Genomic DNA, 17,228 nt, shown 5'->3' with positions numbered 1-17,228 from the left:
ATGAAAATATTATCTAATATATCAACATACTGCAGGGTGTGCTGGGGCAGCTGAGCAGATTTATGGATAAGTATGAATTGATTGTAAACTTTCCTCTTTCTATACTTAGGAGTCCAATGCTAAGTAAGTCCGCCCAATAATGCCTTCTGCACATGTCTGTATGCATTTTGCGGTCCATCTTGCGGTGGATCTTCAAACACAGATACTAGCCATGTGCATGCCACATTTTCCTAATAGAACTGACTATTCTTGTCCGCAAGAATAGGAAATGTTCTATTCTATAATTTGCAGAACAGCCATATAAATGCAGACATCAAACAGATGACTCCTTTGCTTTGTCCTTATTTTTTTCATACCAATAGAAATGAATGGGTCCTTGTTCTATCCCCCCCAAAAAATGCAGATCGGATGCAGACCCAAACAATGGTCTTGTTTCTAAAGATAGAAATAGCAGAGATTTCAGTCACTATGTTACATGTAGGGATGAGCTCGCTCGCCGTACAGTATTAGAATGTATTGGCTCCGATGACCCGAAGTTAACTTCATAAATCAATTTCTACTGTAAAAAAGAATTTACCGAACTCGGGTTCAGTTCCAAAGTACCACTTGGAACTGAACCTGAGTTTGGGAAATGTTTTTTTTTTTACAGTAGAAATTGATTCATGAAGTTATTACGCAAAGTCTTGCGAGACTTTGTGAAGTAATAACTTTGGCTCATCTAAGCCAATACATTCTAATACTGTACAGAGTATTGAAACAAAGTTTTATGTGAATCGACTGAAAGTTTCATCCGAAGTCAATTTGCTCATCCCTAGTTACATGTTTTCATCCGAAGTCAATTTGCTCATCCCTAGTTACATGTTTTGCAGAATGTTTTCTTATATCAATCTGCTCAGCTCCTCCTGCTCTATACATGTGCATATACAATGAAACAGGATCCCAACAGTGAAGGGTATAATTATGCAGATTTTAAAAATAATTTATAGTGACTTACAGCTGTTTTTTTTAATTCAGAACTGTATGTTTGACACCTGTAACTGTGAGAAAAGTGAAGAATGTATGTGCGCATCCCTGACATCCTACGTCCGAGCCTGTGCAACCAAAGGAGTCATAGTGAGTGGATGGAGAAGCACTGTCTGCTGTAAGTCTATAAGAGAAAAAAATATATATACTGTATGCATTTTTAAGAATGTGCTGAGAGATCCAAACAGATTTCCTGACAGTTTTCAAAACAATCGGTATACATTTTTTAACATAAATAAAAATGGCCACTAACCTTGCTACTATTTTTTATGGTTTACAGTATGTCTGTTATTGCAGCTAAACATCATTTACCATATTTTTCACCCTATAATACGCACCTTTTACCCCCAAAAGTGGAAGAAAATGTCAGTGAATCTTATAGGTCGAGTACTAATTAACGCTTCCATTATGGAAGCGCTCATTAGTACAGTAGGACTGGGGAGCGGTGAATACAGTGCTCCATGTGCTGGCTCTGTATTCCCCTCTCCCTGGTCATCTTCTGCTGGTGCCAAGCTGTGCTGTGCTCTCTGCATAGCAGGCGCGATCTGTGACCTAATGCTGTGCAATGTTGGGTCACAGAGTGGAAGAGTTTTGGATGTCAGGAACGGTGGTGGTGTCCGGAACAGGAGAGGTGAATGGATTTATTTATTTTTTGTCTGATCTATGGTCTGATTAACATTGGTCGTGTGATCTAAGGTTTTATTGGGGATCTTTTTATCTAAGGTCTGATCGGGGGTATAAGCTTGGGTTACGGTAATTAATATAGGGGGTTCAAATCTGAGTTCTAATTGGTTTCTGATCAACATTGGAGTTCTGATCTGAGGTCTGATTAAGGGTCTGAGTTGGAATATAATTAACATTGTGGGTCTGATTTGAGGTTTCATTTTATGGTCTGATTAACATTGGAGGTCTGATTCTTATTTTCCTCCTGTGAAACCTCTTTCTGGAAGAAAGAAAATCATTTTTTTTTAATCTTATACAGCTTTTAAAGCTGCACCTTCCTGGCACACACACACACACACACACACACACACATATATATATATATATATATATATATATATATACAGATGTGTTCAAAATAATAGCAGAACATGGTAAATTAAATGGTGCAACTAAAAATACATCTTACCCCACAAAAAATAAATCCTCATATGGCTATATGAACTAAAAATTAAAAAAGTAGAATGTGGGGAGACAAAAACAAAAATGCAAAAATGAAAATTGGCCTGGTCTCTAAAGGGTTAAAAGAATGAATGTTATGTGTACTATATTGCTGTGTTCTCAATCCATATTCTATGGGATACTTTAACATATACTTATTTTTTATGTCTTACAGTACAGTGCAAAATGTGTATCCGGCTGTGTGTGTCCTGCAGGACTGGTCTCAGATGGCAAAGGTGGCTGCATCCAGGAAGAACAATGCCCATGTATTCACAATTATGCCACCTATCAACCTGGAGAGAAGATTAAAATGAAATGCAATACCTGGTATGATAATTTAATATTGGTCAAGCATAGAAAAACAACAATAAGCCCAGATATCTTAAGGTCAGAGAGAAGGCTCATTTCTAGTGTCCTCTTTATTCTAATAGTACCTGCAAAGATCGTATGTGGCAGTGTACAAATAACCCCTGCCTGGGCACTTGTGCTGTATACGGAGATGGCCATTATATTACATTTGATGGAAAACGCTACAGCTTCAACGGAGATTGTGAATACACACTTGCCCAGGTAAATAAACCTGCATGACAGGAGTTAGCTGATGCATATACAGTGCGGATCGTGACTTTGTTGATGGTAATTGTCTACTTGTGAAACTTTAGGATAATTGTGGAAAAGGAGGAAACAGCAGCTTCTTCAGAATCATGACGGAGAACATCCCATGTGGAACCACTGGAACCACTTGTTCTAAGAGCATCAAAGTTGCTGTGCTGTGCTCTCTGCATAGCAGGCGCGATCTGTGACCTAATGCTGTGCAATGTTGGGTCACAGAGTGGAAGAGTTTTGGATGTCAGGAACGGTGGTGGTGTCCGGAACAGGAGAGGTGAATGGATTTATTTATTTTTTGTCTGATCTATGGTCTGATTAACATTGGTCGTGTGATCTAAGGTTTTATTGGGGATCTTTTTATCTAAGGTCTGATCGGGGGTATAAGCTTGGGTTACGGTAATTAATATAGGGGGTTCAAATCTGAGTTCTAATTGGTTTCTGATCAACATTGGAGTTCTGATCTGAGGTCTGATTAAGGGTCTGAGTTGGAATATAATTAACATTGTGGGTCTGATTTGAGGTTTCATTTTATGGTCTGATTAACATTGGAGGTCTGATTCTTATTTTCCTCCTGTGAAACCTCTTTCTGGAAGAAAGAAAATCATTTTTTTTTAATCTTATACAGCTTTTAAAGCTGCACCTTCCTGGCACACACACACACACACACACACACACACATATATATATATATATATATATATATATATATACAGATGTGTTCAAAATAATAGCAGTCCAACATCACTAACCTGATCAATCACTGTTTTTGGTAGATATTCCTACATGGCAAATTATTTACTAGCAGGTGTAGTAGAGTAATAGAAATCCAACAGATCCGACAGTCATGACATGCATGCTGCTGATTCATTCATTAGTCATTCATTCTTTGAAAAAGTGATTCATTCTTTGAAAAAAAGGGGACAATTATTGCCCTTATTTAAGGAAGGAAGGCAGCAAATGTTGTACATACTGGTTACAGTGCATTCCTCTCAGAAATTCTGAGGAAAATGTGTTGTTCCAGACATTGTTCAGAAGAACAGCGTACCTTGATCAAAAAGTTGAATTAAAGAAGGGAAAACATATAAAGAAGTGCAGAAAATGATAATCTGCTCAGCTAAAATGATTGCAAATGCTTTAAAATGGCAACCAAAACCTGAAAGATGCGGAAGAAAGCAAAAAACTACCATTCAAATGGATAGAAGAATAGCCCAAATGGCAAGGACTCAGCCAACAATCAGCTCCAGGAAGATCAAAGAAGGTCTAAAGTTACCTGTGAGTACTATTACAATTAGAAGATGCCTATGCAAAGCCAAGCTATCTGCAGAAAGCCCCCGCAAAGTCCCACTGTTAAAAAAGGACGTGCTGACGAGGTTGCAATTTGCCAAAGAGCACATTGACTGGCCTAAAGAGAAATGGCACAACATTTTGTGGACTGATGAAAGTAAGATTGTTCTTTTTGGGTCTAGTGGCCGGAGACAGTTTGTCAGACGACCCCCAAACACTGAATTCAGGCCACAGTACACTGTGAAGACAGTGAAGCATGGGTGGTGTAAGCATCATGATATGGGGATGTGTCTCATACTGCGGTGTTGGGCCTATTTATCGCATACCAGGGATCATGGATCCGTTTGAATACATCAGAATACTTGAAGAGGTCATGCTGCCTTATGCTGAAGAGGAAATGCCCTTGAAATGGGTGGTCCAACAAGACAACGACCCCAAACACACCAGTAAACGAGTAACATCTTGGTTCCAGTCCAACAAGATTGACGTTATGGAGTGGCCAGCCTAATCCCCGGATCTTAATCCAATAGAAAACTTGTGCGGTGATATAAAAAATGCAGTTTCTGAGGCAAAACCCAAAAAATAGAGAAGAACTGTGGAATGTAGTCAAATCATCCTGGGCTGGATGGTTGACTCCATGCAACACAGATGTACAGCAATTCCCAGAAACAGTGGTTATACAACTAAATATTAGTTAAGTGATTCAAAGGAAAGCAAAATATTCAAACATTTTTCCATTTATGTAGTGAATGTTTGAGTTTGTAAAGAAGAATACAAGCACTGATATTTTTTGAACAGTCTAATTTTCACTTTTCTTTAATTTTATTTAGAGGAACAACACAAATTTGACCCACCCACCCACACCTTCTTACAGTCACTTCTCATTAGGGTGTCCCCCTTTAGGCTGCCCTACCACAGCAGTTATGGCATAACTCTACTGCTTGTAGATAGGGTTAGCTAGGTTAGATTCACCTTTCTGATAGTCGATCCGACCACAAATATGTATATATATATATATATATATATATATATATATATATATATATATTTAGTTTTGTTACTTCTAGTATATGCCAATGTAATTAATGCTTCTATCTTACACAGCTGAATACATGAACAACTGCCCAGAAACACTGAGCTACGCCTACTCTACCAGCACTTGCCAGCCCACATGTCGTTCCCTCAGCGAGCCTGATGTCACATGTAGTATCAAGTTTACCCCTGTGGATGGCTGCACATGTGCTAAAGGCTTGTACATGGATGACAGTGGTAAATGTGTTCCTGCCGAAGCTTGCCCGTGTTACTTCAAAGGTTCTGCTGTGCCTTCTGGAGAAATTGTCCATGAGAATGGGATCATGTGGTGAGTGTGAACAAACCACATGGCTGAGCATTTTACCTTGCTTGTCATGCAGCTGATACGTTTACTTTTATATGTTTGTTATATATGACATACCTATTCTCTAATTTACAGCACTTGCACTCAGGGGAAACTCAACTGTATTGGAAACGTTAATCAAGGTAACAACATTGACAGGTTGATGACCTTCTTCACAACCGTTTCTAGGCTTTGCTTGAACTGGGGCAAAAGTATAGCTTGCTGCTCTAGCCCCGTATCTAATATCTAATATTAAGCCCACAACAAACTGGCTTGTTTATTTTCCTCTTCTGGCATGCGGGACCTTAGGCACATTCTTAGCATATCTCCAGCTACACATATGACGTTGCTTGCTATAATGGTTTTTGGTGCTATAATGGTTTTCACTAATTATCTGATATATTTTGAATGAAGATGATTTTCACAGTTGAAATACTTACATTATACTTATTTACTGGTTTCAGAATGCACCGCTCCTATGGTTTATTTTGATTGCAAGAACGCTTTAGTGGGGACCATAGGCACAGAATGCCAGAAGAGTTGTCAGACTTTGGATATGGCTTGTGTGAGTATTCCTGACAATTGAGATAAAGACAAACATGAAATAGATACCATAATAAATGAATATGAAAGTTCCTATTAGAAGTTGATGAAGCTGTGTCTGCTTCATTTTCAATTTTAATTGCTGAATTCTTAAACCTTGTAAATGTCCACCTTTTATAGCAATGTTGGTTTTAAAGAGGACCTTTCATTACAATAAAAAATCTAAACTAAGTATGCTGACATGGAGAGCGATGCCGAGGGATCTCCCTGCACTTACTATTATCCCTGGGCGCCCCTCCATTCTCCCGGTATAGGCTCCAGTATCTTCTGATTTTCGGCTCAACTGGGAGGAGCCTGCTCTTGTTCTCCTGGGCATCTCCTCAGGCTATGAGCTGAGCGCTGCAAATCGCCAGTGCTACAACCTGGGAGAAGGAGACGCCCAGGAGAACAAGAGCAGGCTCCTCCCGTTTGAGCCGAAAATCTTAAGATACCGGAGCCTATACCGGGAGAACGAAACGGCGCCCAGGGATAATAGTAAGTGCAGGGAGATCCCTGCCGCTCTCCATGTCTGTATAGTTCGTTTAGATTTTTTATCGTAATGAAAGGTCCTCTTTCAATTTAAGTGTAAGTTTTACAGTTATGTTTTCCTTAGTGAATTATTAACACTATTTAACATAGATAAATAATATCCACTAGATCAGACAATATGAGGTTTTTCCACCAGTATAGAAATGGATTCTTTATTGTAGAAGCTGTGAGACTATCTTCTCCCAGTTGTTGGTTCAGTTGTTAAACGTTCAACCCCTTCAGCCGCATTGATGTACCTGTACGTCATTATGACTGAAGTAATGTATTCAAATATAGAAATATTTTTCCAGTGTGATGTACACCATAATGGGAAAAAGCATTTTTTGTCACCTTGCCCCCCCAAAAAAAAATTGGAATCACAAAGTGATATGTATGTCATAAAGGATACCAATAAAAACTAAAGTTTGTCTCATAAAAAACAAGCCCCATGTAGACAGAAATATAAAAAAGTTATGGCTGTAAGAATATTTTAGATTTTTATTTTCAAATGTTTTTAAGTAGTAAAAAAAAAACACTTTGCAACTTTATTAGTGCTGTAATCAAATCGACCCGCAGAATAAGAATCTTGTGTCATTTGTAGTGCACAGTGAATGCTGTCATATTAAAACCCCAAAAACCATGTCGGAATTTCTTTTTGTTTTTCAATTTCCCCCCACAAAATAATGTTTTCTCGTTTTCCAAAACAGAACATGGTAAATTAAATGGTGCAACTAAAAATACATCTTACCCCACAAAAAATAAATCCTCATATGGCTATATGAACTAAAAATTAAAAAAGTAGAATGTGGGGAGACAAAAACAAAAATGCAAAAATGAAAATTGGCCTGGTCTCTAAAGGGTTAAAAGAATGAATGTTATGTGTACTATATTGCTGTGTTCTCAATCCATATTCTATGGGATACTTTAACATATACTTATTTTTTATGTCTTACAGTACAGTGCAAAATGTGTATCCGGCTGTGTGTGTCCTGCAGGACTGGTCTCAGATGGCAAAGGTGGCTGCATCCAGGAAGAACAATGCCCATGTATTCACAATTATGCCACCTATCAACCTGGAGAGAAGATTAAAATGAAATGCAATACCTGGTATGATAATTTAATATTGGTCAAGCATAGAAAAACAACAATAAGCCCAGATATCTTAAGGTCAGAGAGAAGGCTCATTTCTAGTGTCCTCTTTATTCTAATAGTACCTGCAAAGATCGTATGTGGCAGTGTACAAATAACCCCTGCCTGGGCACTTGTGCTGTATACGGAGATGGCCATTATATTACATTTGATGGAAAACGCTACAGCTTCAACGGAGATTGTGAATACACACTTGCCCAGGTAAATAAACCTGCATGACAGGAGTTAGCTGATGCATATACAGTGCGGATCGTGACTTTGTTGATGGTAATTGTCTACTTGTGAAACTTTAGGATAATTGTGGAAAAGGAGGAAACAGCAGCTTCTTCAGAATCATGACGGAGAACATCCCATGTGGAACCACTGGAACCACTTGTTCTAAGAGCATCAAAGTTTTCCTGGAGGTAAGAAATCAATATATAGGTAAAATGTAATAAATTAAAAGGGTTGTCATATCGAGACAATCGGTGTCCATGTATTATACTGTAGCCTAGGGATGTTATAGAGCAGGCATCCTCAAACTGCGGCCCTCCAGCTGTTGTAAAACTACAACTCCCACAATGCCCTGCTGTAGGCTGATACCTGTAGGTTGTTTGGGCATGCTGGGAGTTTTAGTTTTGCAACAGCTGGAGGGCCGCAGTTTGAGGATGCCTTTTATCGAGGATAGACTATTGTTTGGCGCAGTGTAACGGACTTTCATGGATATGGTCTTTCAGGGTATGATATGGTCAACAATTTCAATGGCAAGTAATATTGCTTTGTATTCACTACGATATAACTTGACGGAACATAAGTTTAAAGAGTCCACTGCACCAGCTGGCTATGTAGGTTTGGCTATTGATATTGGACCCTATGTCGGTCTGTCTGCATTTTCAATTCTAGTGGTCTTACCTTACCTTACATTTGCTATATGTGATTTATTGTATTGTTTTATATGCTGGTTGATAATGCATACATTCAGATGTGATAACTCAGTGGACCTGTATGTGTCGGTTACATATATTTTATTGCATACCGCACTTTGTTCCATATTGTATACAATTTTTTAATGCGTGTGTGTTGTTGTGTCTAAATAAACTTTATATATATTTTTGTATCCCTTTATGGTTGGATGTGCATTTATGGGGTGGCCCTTTTGACTCTCTCTTGGGTCAGATTATTTGTCATAACTTGACGGAACCACTCCACAAATAATATATAATCCAAAAACAGTGTAATACAGCTCCTTTAAAAAATAAAATTTACAAACTTTATTGTAATCAATAAAACATGCATTAATTCAATTTCAAAATAATTGTAGTAGAATCAAATATGAAACACCATCAGCCATATTCCTCGCTGGATTACTCTAATTAGCATCAATAAAGATATAACAAAATTGCCCTTTACCCTAGCCACAAAATATGAAGTAGTACTAAACTATTGGTTTGGAACTAGTGACCATTACTGAGTTAAATAATCTCTAATGCCCAACATATACTCCAAATATCTTGTGATGAAAAGTCTGCTAGCTGTCTAATTTTGTAAAGTAACCACCTAATAAGTAAATGTCTAGTAACCCATACCAGTGGAGAAATGTCGATGGTGTGCCCTCTCCATGGCAAGTAGCTTCATCTAACAATAACAGCTGATCACTAGAGATACCCAGAGTTAGACCTGTGCAATCAGCTGATTTAGCAAATTTCTAGTGTACTGATTGCCAAGCTAGGAATGTTACAAAAAGTAGTTGTTGAAGTGGTTGTCTTCATTAGGCAACCCATCAAATGAAGTGGGTGTTTGTATGTGTTGCCATAAACTAGAATTTAATTTTCCATTTGCAGAGCTATGAGCTGATCCTCACAGAGGAACACATTGAAGTGGTAGAGAGAGGAATCGGAGGAGTTGCTCGTTACAAAGTCAGACATATGGGCATTTACCTTGTCATTGAAGCTGATAATGGCCTCATCCTGATGTGGGACAGAAAGACCAGCATCTTCATCAAGCTCAGTAAAGGCTTTGAAGTAAAACTTTTTTTTATGACTATTTGACTGACAATGTAGACAGGACTATAACTGCTTAATGTCAATGGTTTTACTGTACACAATACATTATAATATAATAAAATATGTCAATGTTACAGGGTCAAGTTTGTGGTCTGTGTGGAAATTATGATGGAGACGGTAACAATGACTTCACCACAAGAAGTATGTCTGTGGTTGAAGATGTTATTGAATTTGGAAACAGCTGGAAGATTTCGTCAACATGCCCTGATGCCAAACAGCTCGAAGATGCATGCAGTGTCAACCCATACCGTAAACCCTGGGCACAGAAACAATGTAGTATCATCAACAGTGATGTCTTTTCTGCCTGCCATGCCAAGGTACGGGGCCCCTGTTGTTACATTGATTTACTTGCTTACTGTAATTCTATACTTAGTTATTTTCCTTTTAGATTACATTTAAGTTGGACAGGAACATTAGCTAAAACTCATTCGAACCCACCGTGATTGGTGGATTGTTCACCATTGAATGAGTTCGAGTCTTCCTTCATAATACCTGGTGGGGAAAAAAGGGATTGGGCATGTGGAGTTGAAATTGCCCAATCCTTTGTTCCTATGAGGAATAAGCTCCTGAAAAATAGATGTTTATTCCCCTTTTCCAATCGAAAAAAAAACACTGAACGTGCTTGAGTTGAGAGAAATATTTGTTTAGCTGAGAACTACCCATGTGTCTTAGTTATGAGGAAGGATTGAAAGGTGGACACAATAAACTAGCAAATATATAAATAACCAGTGCAAAAATATGGTGAAAAGCTGTTCCATGGAAAATCCCCTCAAAAGACAAGGAGGCACTGGCTCCGCCTGGAGAAGAAAAAGTTCAGTCTCCAGAGGCAACAAGGCTTCTTTACTGTAAGAATAATGCAATATTCCACATAAAATTATAAATTAGGAACATAAGTTATGTATTGTTATTGACTCTGCAGGTTGACCCCTCCAAGTATTATGATGCTTGTGTCACCGACTCTTGTGCTTGTAATTCCGGCGGAGACTGTGAATGTTTCTGTACAGCGGTGGCAGCCTACGCTCAAGCATGCGGAGAAACCGGAGCCTGTGTTTCCTGGAGATCTCCAAACATCTGTCGTAAGTAGCCTAATTATACATATTACCATCTTCTACATTACTGTACCTCTGACTGAAGTCATAGTATTACAATGTCTATATTAAAGGGATTTAAAGGGATTTTCTCACTTTAACAAATGGCATTTATCATGTAGAGCAAGGTAATACAAGGCACTTACTAATGTATTGTGATTGTCCATGTTGCCTCTTTTGCTAGCTTGATTAATTTTCCATCACATTATACACTGCTCATTTCCATGGGGTGACGACCACCAGCAATTCAGCAGCCACGGCCGTGCTTGCACACTATAGGAAAAGGCACTTTTTCCTAAGTGTGCAAGCATGGCCACGGATGCTCGATTACAAGGTGGTCGTAATCCCTAGAAATGAGGAGTGTGTAATATGATGGAAAAATGAACCAAGCCAGCAATGGAGGCAGTATGGACAATCTCAATACATTAGTAAGTGCCTTGTATTAACTTGCTCTACATGATAAATACAATTTGCTGTGAGACAACCCCTTTCACTATGGCTTTTTGCTTTGCTCTCCAGCTGTTTTCTGTGATTATTACAACCCTGAAGGAGAATGTGAGTGGCACTATAAATCTTGTGGAGCTCCCTGCATGAAGACCTGTAGGAATCCAAGTGGGAAATGTATGCACGAGCTATCTGGCTTGGAAGGTATGAGAACATTTCACGAACAATCTAGTTGAGGACATTTCACGAACAATCTAGTTGAAATAGTTTCACATAGAATAATTTACAAAAAATATAATTTATTCCATTAAACTGATCACAAAAACTTGTCAGCCAAACATTAGGCCAAGAGACCAGCCTCCAGTCTAAACTCTATAAGTGTACATTTCCAGTCAACAGGTCCATGCCTACTTCTAAAGTGGACAGCTATGGCACTACTTATCTCCAGAAAAAACTCAATTGTTTGCCAGGTCCCATAGATAACAGATTGTAGGTTGAATTGGTAAGATCTGGCAGACAATATTTTATGCCTATGTTCAGCGCTAAGTACCTGGTGAAGCACCAGTTCCAAACTGATCTGATTTTACATTCTAACCTGACTCTTGTGTTCTTCTGACTGATTAGGGTGTTACCCCAGTTGTCCAGCAGATAAACCATTCTTTGATGAGGATGACATGAAGTGTGTGGCCCAATGTGGCTGCTATGATGATGAAGTAAAACTTTACAAAGTTGGACAACTCGTACCTTCCAATGAAAACTGTAAGACTTGGTGAGTGATCTGGCTGACGATTCAAAAAAAGTAGGATGCCGTATTACCGTGGAATTATTTAGAAACTTATAGGGCAAGAGTCCTATTTAATATAAGTACTATGGTTCTCTATGTTAATGTTCACCCTAAAACATACAGTAGAATCAAGACCTTGTATTGTGCTGTTGGATCACCAATCCTAAAATAATCTCACTTCATCACTGAAATTAAATATCTAAAAACAACCATAACTATAGTGACATTGTAGACTTCATCTTGAATTTTTCTATCTACAGCACATGCAGTATGTCAGGAATACAGTGCAAGTATGAGATAGAAGGTAAGTGCTTGTATTTCCATAAGGATACAGAAATAATATTAGGATGAATTTGGATCCAGCACAGAACAATCACAATCATATATATTATCTTAGATTACAAAGATATTGGGTTGACTCTGATATTTACAAATGTGTCCACCCGTATCTTAGATCAAATTTGCTTAAGGACACAGATTTCTCATGAAACTAATTTAATATATTATCACAACATGTTACCAAAGCCCTTGGTAGGCCTCAAGTCACAACACAGACATAGACACCTATAATAGACAACTTATGACACAGTATCACAAAATCATGTTTTGTGAAACAAAAATTAATTGTCATCTCGTGCCCAACATCTCTGGATATATTGAGCCAAGAGGAAAGATATGGAAGGACGCATCCATGCAGGGTTGTTATTCCGAAAGATCTTACAAAATCAATGTATTAAACACTGGATTTGGGCAATGACTATAATATAATGTACTGTGATAATTTCCTGTGACATTTACAAATGTCAAATTTATTTATTATGCTGTTTTTTCATATTTAAAATGCTTGTTTTTTAGTTCACTATAGATTCTCTGCTTTCTTAACCTTTTGCCTACCACCGCATGACTTTATACGTTGGGGTGGTAGGCTCTTATCTGCAACCCGACTAATAAAATGCAATGCAAAAACGTGCCGGGTTATATGGTGATCTGCTGTCGCCCAGTGGCACTGCAAATCGCCTCAGCTGCACTGTCATTAGACAACTCCGGTCACAGTAAAGAGTGCTGAGACCATCAGAAGTGGTCTCGCTTTGTGGCATCCTTGTAGCACCCTGCCACAAGGATCCATAGCAGTGAGAAATGTAAAAGCAGGCAGAGAGCACTCTTCTTGATGTAAGAGCGCCCCCTGCTGGCTGTAAAATCAACTGAGAGGCTGTGAATTAACCCATTTCTACCCTGACTGTGTCAGAAAGGGGTCAATTGATTTTTTTTAAATAGATAAATAAAAAGTAAAAATAAATTAAAAAATTTATTTAAAAAATCATAATTTTTTTTAAAGTAAAATAAAGACAAAAAAAATGAAACATTTATAGCAATAGTATAGCAGACTACGCACACATACAACAGTTTTTCGTTTATAAAAATAAATAAAAATAGCAATAGTATAGTGGAATTTTTGTGTGTACAATATAAAACATACTCACATTTTTCCCCTTTTTGCTTTCTTAAAAAAATGTTAAAATCTAGGTATATATATTTAGTATAGTGGGAGGGTTGTTCTGCGTAAAACATACAAATGCACAAAAAATGCATTGATGGTGAATCTTTTAGAGACTGAGTGCCCAAGCTGCAACCCAAAACCCATGTATTTATTGCCAAGTGCCAACATAGCAATTTAACCTGAATACTACAGTCCAATATCTTCTATGTACTTTATCACTTAGCTGTAATAGCCTGACTCTTTCCATATCAGCGTACAGCTCACAGCCTGGGAGTTTTTTTTCTCTCAGGATGTCAGCTGTGCGCTGTGATTGGCCAGCGCTGCAGCCTAGGAGAAGGAGACGCCCACAGGACAAGGGCAGACTCCGCCTACTATAACTTACAGAGCGAAGATACCGGAGGGCATAACGGGAGAACCGAGCGGCGCCCGGGGATAATAGTAAGTGCAGTTAGATCCCCGGGCGCCGCTCTACATGTGAGCATACTTAGTTCACATTGTTTTTACAGGTGAAAGGTCCTCTCAAACTAAAACCAAAAAAATCCAACAGTTATCCCACTGGCCACTAAGAATAATAAATGGCACCACTTCTTGGTCTGTACAGATCACTTTACTGCAGTTACCTGCTTATCCATACACAGAAGTGATATTATTACATGCAGGATTAGAATGACAGATAATACTTTTACACCAGGTGATTGTCAGAGCTTATCTATTCTTTCCTTGTACAGTGACCTCTGCACAGGTCACAGAGCATGCCTAGAAAACTCTCTAATAGAAGTTAGTGAGGTCCCCTCCTGACCATTGTGTCTATGGCCCATGGAGCTGCCGTAAAGCAATTTTATTAATGCTGTTAGTAACAGCTCAGGCAATATGGCTGCCCCCATAGTCATGATTAGGAGAAGGATCTGCAATAAGAAAAAAAACTGATTAGAAAAAGAAGATTATTTACTATCTGATTTTAATTTTCAGAAAACATTTTTGGTGACAAATTTCCTTTAAGATATAAGTATGCTTTTTGGGACTTTTTGGAGCACAGTGATAACACACAAGGCTCAGTTTAGAAGCTAAAGTTTATAAGTAAGACCTTAAATGAGATGATAATTGATCGGTGCAGGGGTGTAGCTGTAACGGCTGTTTCACACGTGCAAGTCCATTGCAGGAATCACGCTCATTGTGTGAGTGTGATCCTCTGCTCTGGACTTGCAGGAGCGCCCGACATTATCACGATTTATAATGCTAGACCATATTTCTACAGAATCATACTGACAGCTTTATGTCACTATGATTCTGTGGAAAAAAGGCCATGCAGAGACACATAGCATTATAAATCATGATAATGCCGTGCGTTCCTGCAAGTCCAGAGCGGAGGATCACACTCACACACGGAGCGTGATTCCCGCAATGGACTCGCTCGTGTGAAACAGCCCTAAAGGAAGTAGAGCTAGCAGTTTCACCAAGGCAATGGTTCCTGAGGAGGTCCTAGTGCCTTGTGAGAAGACACCTATGTGGTACATGGTAGGTGGGGCCCTGTTACAGACTTTACATGAGGAGTTGGAGCCTTAAGTTATGTCTCGGAATCTATAACATATTAGTCTTAAATTCTGTTTATATGTTATTTCTTCATATCTTTTAAGTGTTGCTAAATCTTTTTCTGTTCTGTTTTTGCAGCATGCCATTGCGAATACCAGGGAAAAATGTACAAATACAATGATGTTATCTACAACACTACCGATGGCATTGGAGGCTGTATCAGTGCTATCTGCAAAGAAAATGGCATTTACAGAGAAATTCGGGATTGTGATGTTGCTACAACCACACCCTTTGCATTTACCTCAACCTCACTCACTACCTCTACAGGTATACCTTTATAAACTGAAAAAATGAATCATTTTCCTTATAATACCCATGTTTCCAAATAAAATGTTGAACTGGTATCCATTATGCCAAATTATTTTAGACCTTAAAGGGATTATCCCATGAGTAATGTAACAAAAATTTAAATCAGATATCATACAGTACATGACAGTTTATTTCTAATAAACCTAAAACCAGCCTCATAGCTCACATAGATCTTCCCTTTCACTGCTGCAATTACTCTGCTAGATTTATTTCAAGCTGGCACCTCAGGGGTTAGGACATGCTCTTAATCAGGGGGCATGTCCTTTCTGGTCCTTCTGCTGGTGGCAGTTAAAGGATGGATCTGAGCATGTATGTCAACCTCAGTGAGCTGGACAGAAAATGTTGAAAAAGTGCAAACAGCAAGTGGCGCTATACAAAAAGATTTATATGAATAACTCAATGGCTATAATAATTTTTTTATTGCATGCCATTATAAAAGAATTCAGATGCAGGAGTTGGTTTGAAAAATGTAGAATATTTTTGTGGGACAACCCTTTTAATGGCCTTCATGTATAAAAACTGGTCTAGCAAATTGTTATCTGTGCTCCTGTCAATCAATCTGATTCTACCTGTCTTTTTTATGGAAGTGATCTGATTTTTACTGGGTTGTCTGGAGAATTGGCCTACCAAATGTATAAATGTATTTTATTTTTTCTTATTCAATTTATACCTTTTTGTTCCATAGGCACAACAGTACCCCTGACTACAATATGTGTTAAGGAGGTCTGCCAGTGGTCAGAATGGTTTGATGTCAGTTACCCTAAACTAGGAAAGAATAATGGAGATTTTGAAACATATGAAAATATAAAAGCTAATGGGTCTACCATATGTGATCATCCAAAAGGTATTGAATGCAGAGCTCAGAAATTCCCTGATACCCAATTATCAGATATTGAACAAAATGTACAGTGTAATGTATCATTTGGACTGATCTGCCTAAACAAAAATCAGCATCCACCTATCTGCTATAATTTTAAAATTAAAGTTCTGTGTTGTAGTTTTGAAAGGTGTGATATACTAACTACATCTACAACCACCATAAGTACAGCAGAATCATCCACAACTGAAACATCCCCTAATACCACAGTTATTACAACTACTCCAGTGCCAACAACCACAACAGAAACTACAAGTACAACCACCATAAGTACAACAGAACCAACCACAACTGAGACTTTAATGCCTACAACTGAAACATCCACATCCCCTAATACCACAGTTATTACAACTACTTTAGTGTCAACAACCACGACAGAAACTACAAGTACAACCACCATAAGTACAACAGAACCAACCACAACTGAGACTCTAAAGCCTACAACTGAAACATCCCCTAATACCACAGTAATTACAACTACTCCAGTGCCAACAACCAGGACAGAAACTACAAGTACAACCACCATAAGTACAACAGAACCAACCACAACTGAGACTCCAACTCCTACAACATCTATACAGACTACATGCTCCTGCCATTATGATCACCAAAACTTCTCCCCAGGTAGGTGTTTTGTATTCAATTTATTTGATTAATTAAATGGCCACTGTTGTTTCCTATAACTTTGCATAAATCAGTAGTACAGACTAGTGCTCGGGCCGAACACATCAGGATGCTCGGCTGCTCTACTGAGCACCCGAGTATACTGGAAGTCAATGGGAGAACCCAAGCATTAAACCAGGCACCCCCTGCTCTGAAGAGAGGAGGGTGCCTGTTTCATAGGAAAAGGTCAGAAATTTATGGAAACACCAACGGAATGGT

General features: G+C 38.5%; 1 protein-coding gene across 1 annotated transcript in view; it reads left to right on the top strand.

Moving 5' to 3' along the window:
- The window catches only part of LOC122920028 (mucin-5AC-like), a 107,494-nt gene that overhangs the window by 38,928 nt on the left and 51,338 nt on the right, over positions 1-17,228 (top strand). Inside the window, exons 15-29 of the mRNA XM_044269238.1 lie at positions 1,015-1,141; positions 5,185-5,440; positions 5,552-5,598; positions 5,920-6,020; positions 7,521-7,672; positions 7,777-7,915; positions 8,008-8,118; positions 9,535-9,714; positions 9,834-10,073; positions 10,676-10,832; positions 11,364-11,492; positions 11,913-12,057; positions 12,333-12,376; positions 15,239-15,437; positions 16,162-16,970. Of these exons, the coding sequence (XP_044125173.1) occupies positions 1,015-1,141; positions 5,185-5,440; positions 5,552-5,598; positions 5,920-6,020; positions 7,521-7,672; positions 7,777-7,915; positions 8,008-8,118; positions 9,535-9,714; positions 9,834-10,073; positions 10,676-10,832; positions 11,364-11,492; positions 11,913-12,057; positions 12,333-12,376; positions 15,239-15,437; positions 16,162-16,970 (2,836 nt within the window). The remainder of the gene's footprint in view (positions 1-1,014; positions 1,142-5,184; positions 5,441-5,551; positions 5,599-5,919; positions 6,021-7,520; positions 7,673-7,776; positions 7,916-8,007; positions 8,119-9,534; positions 9,715-9,833; positions 10,074-10,675; positions 10,833-11,363; positions 11,493-11,912; positions 12,058-12,332; positions 12,377-15,238; positions 15,438-16,161; positions 16,971-17,228) is intronic.

Source organism: Bufo gargarizans, chromosome 10 (assembly GCF_014858855.1).
Source record: "Bufo gargarizans isolate SCDJY-AF-19 chromosome 10, ASM1485885v1, whole genome shotgun sequence".
NCBI lineage: Eukaryota > Metazoa > Chordata > Amphibia > Anura > Bufonidae > Bufo > Bufo gargarizans.
This window is presented reverse-complemented; position numbering and strand designations above follow the sequence as displayed.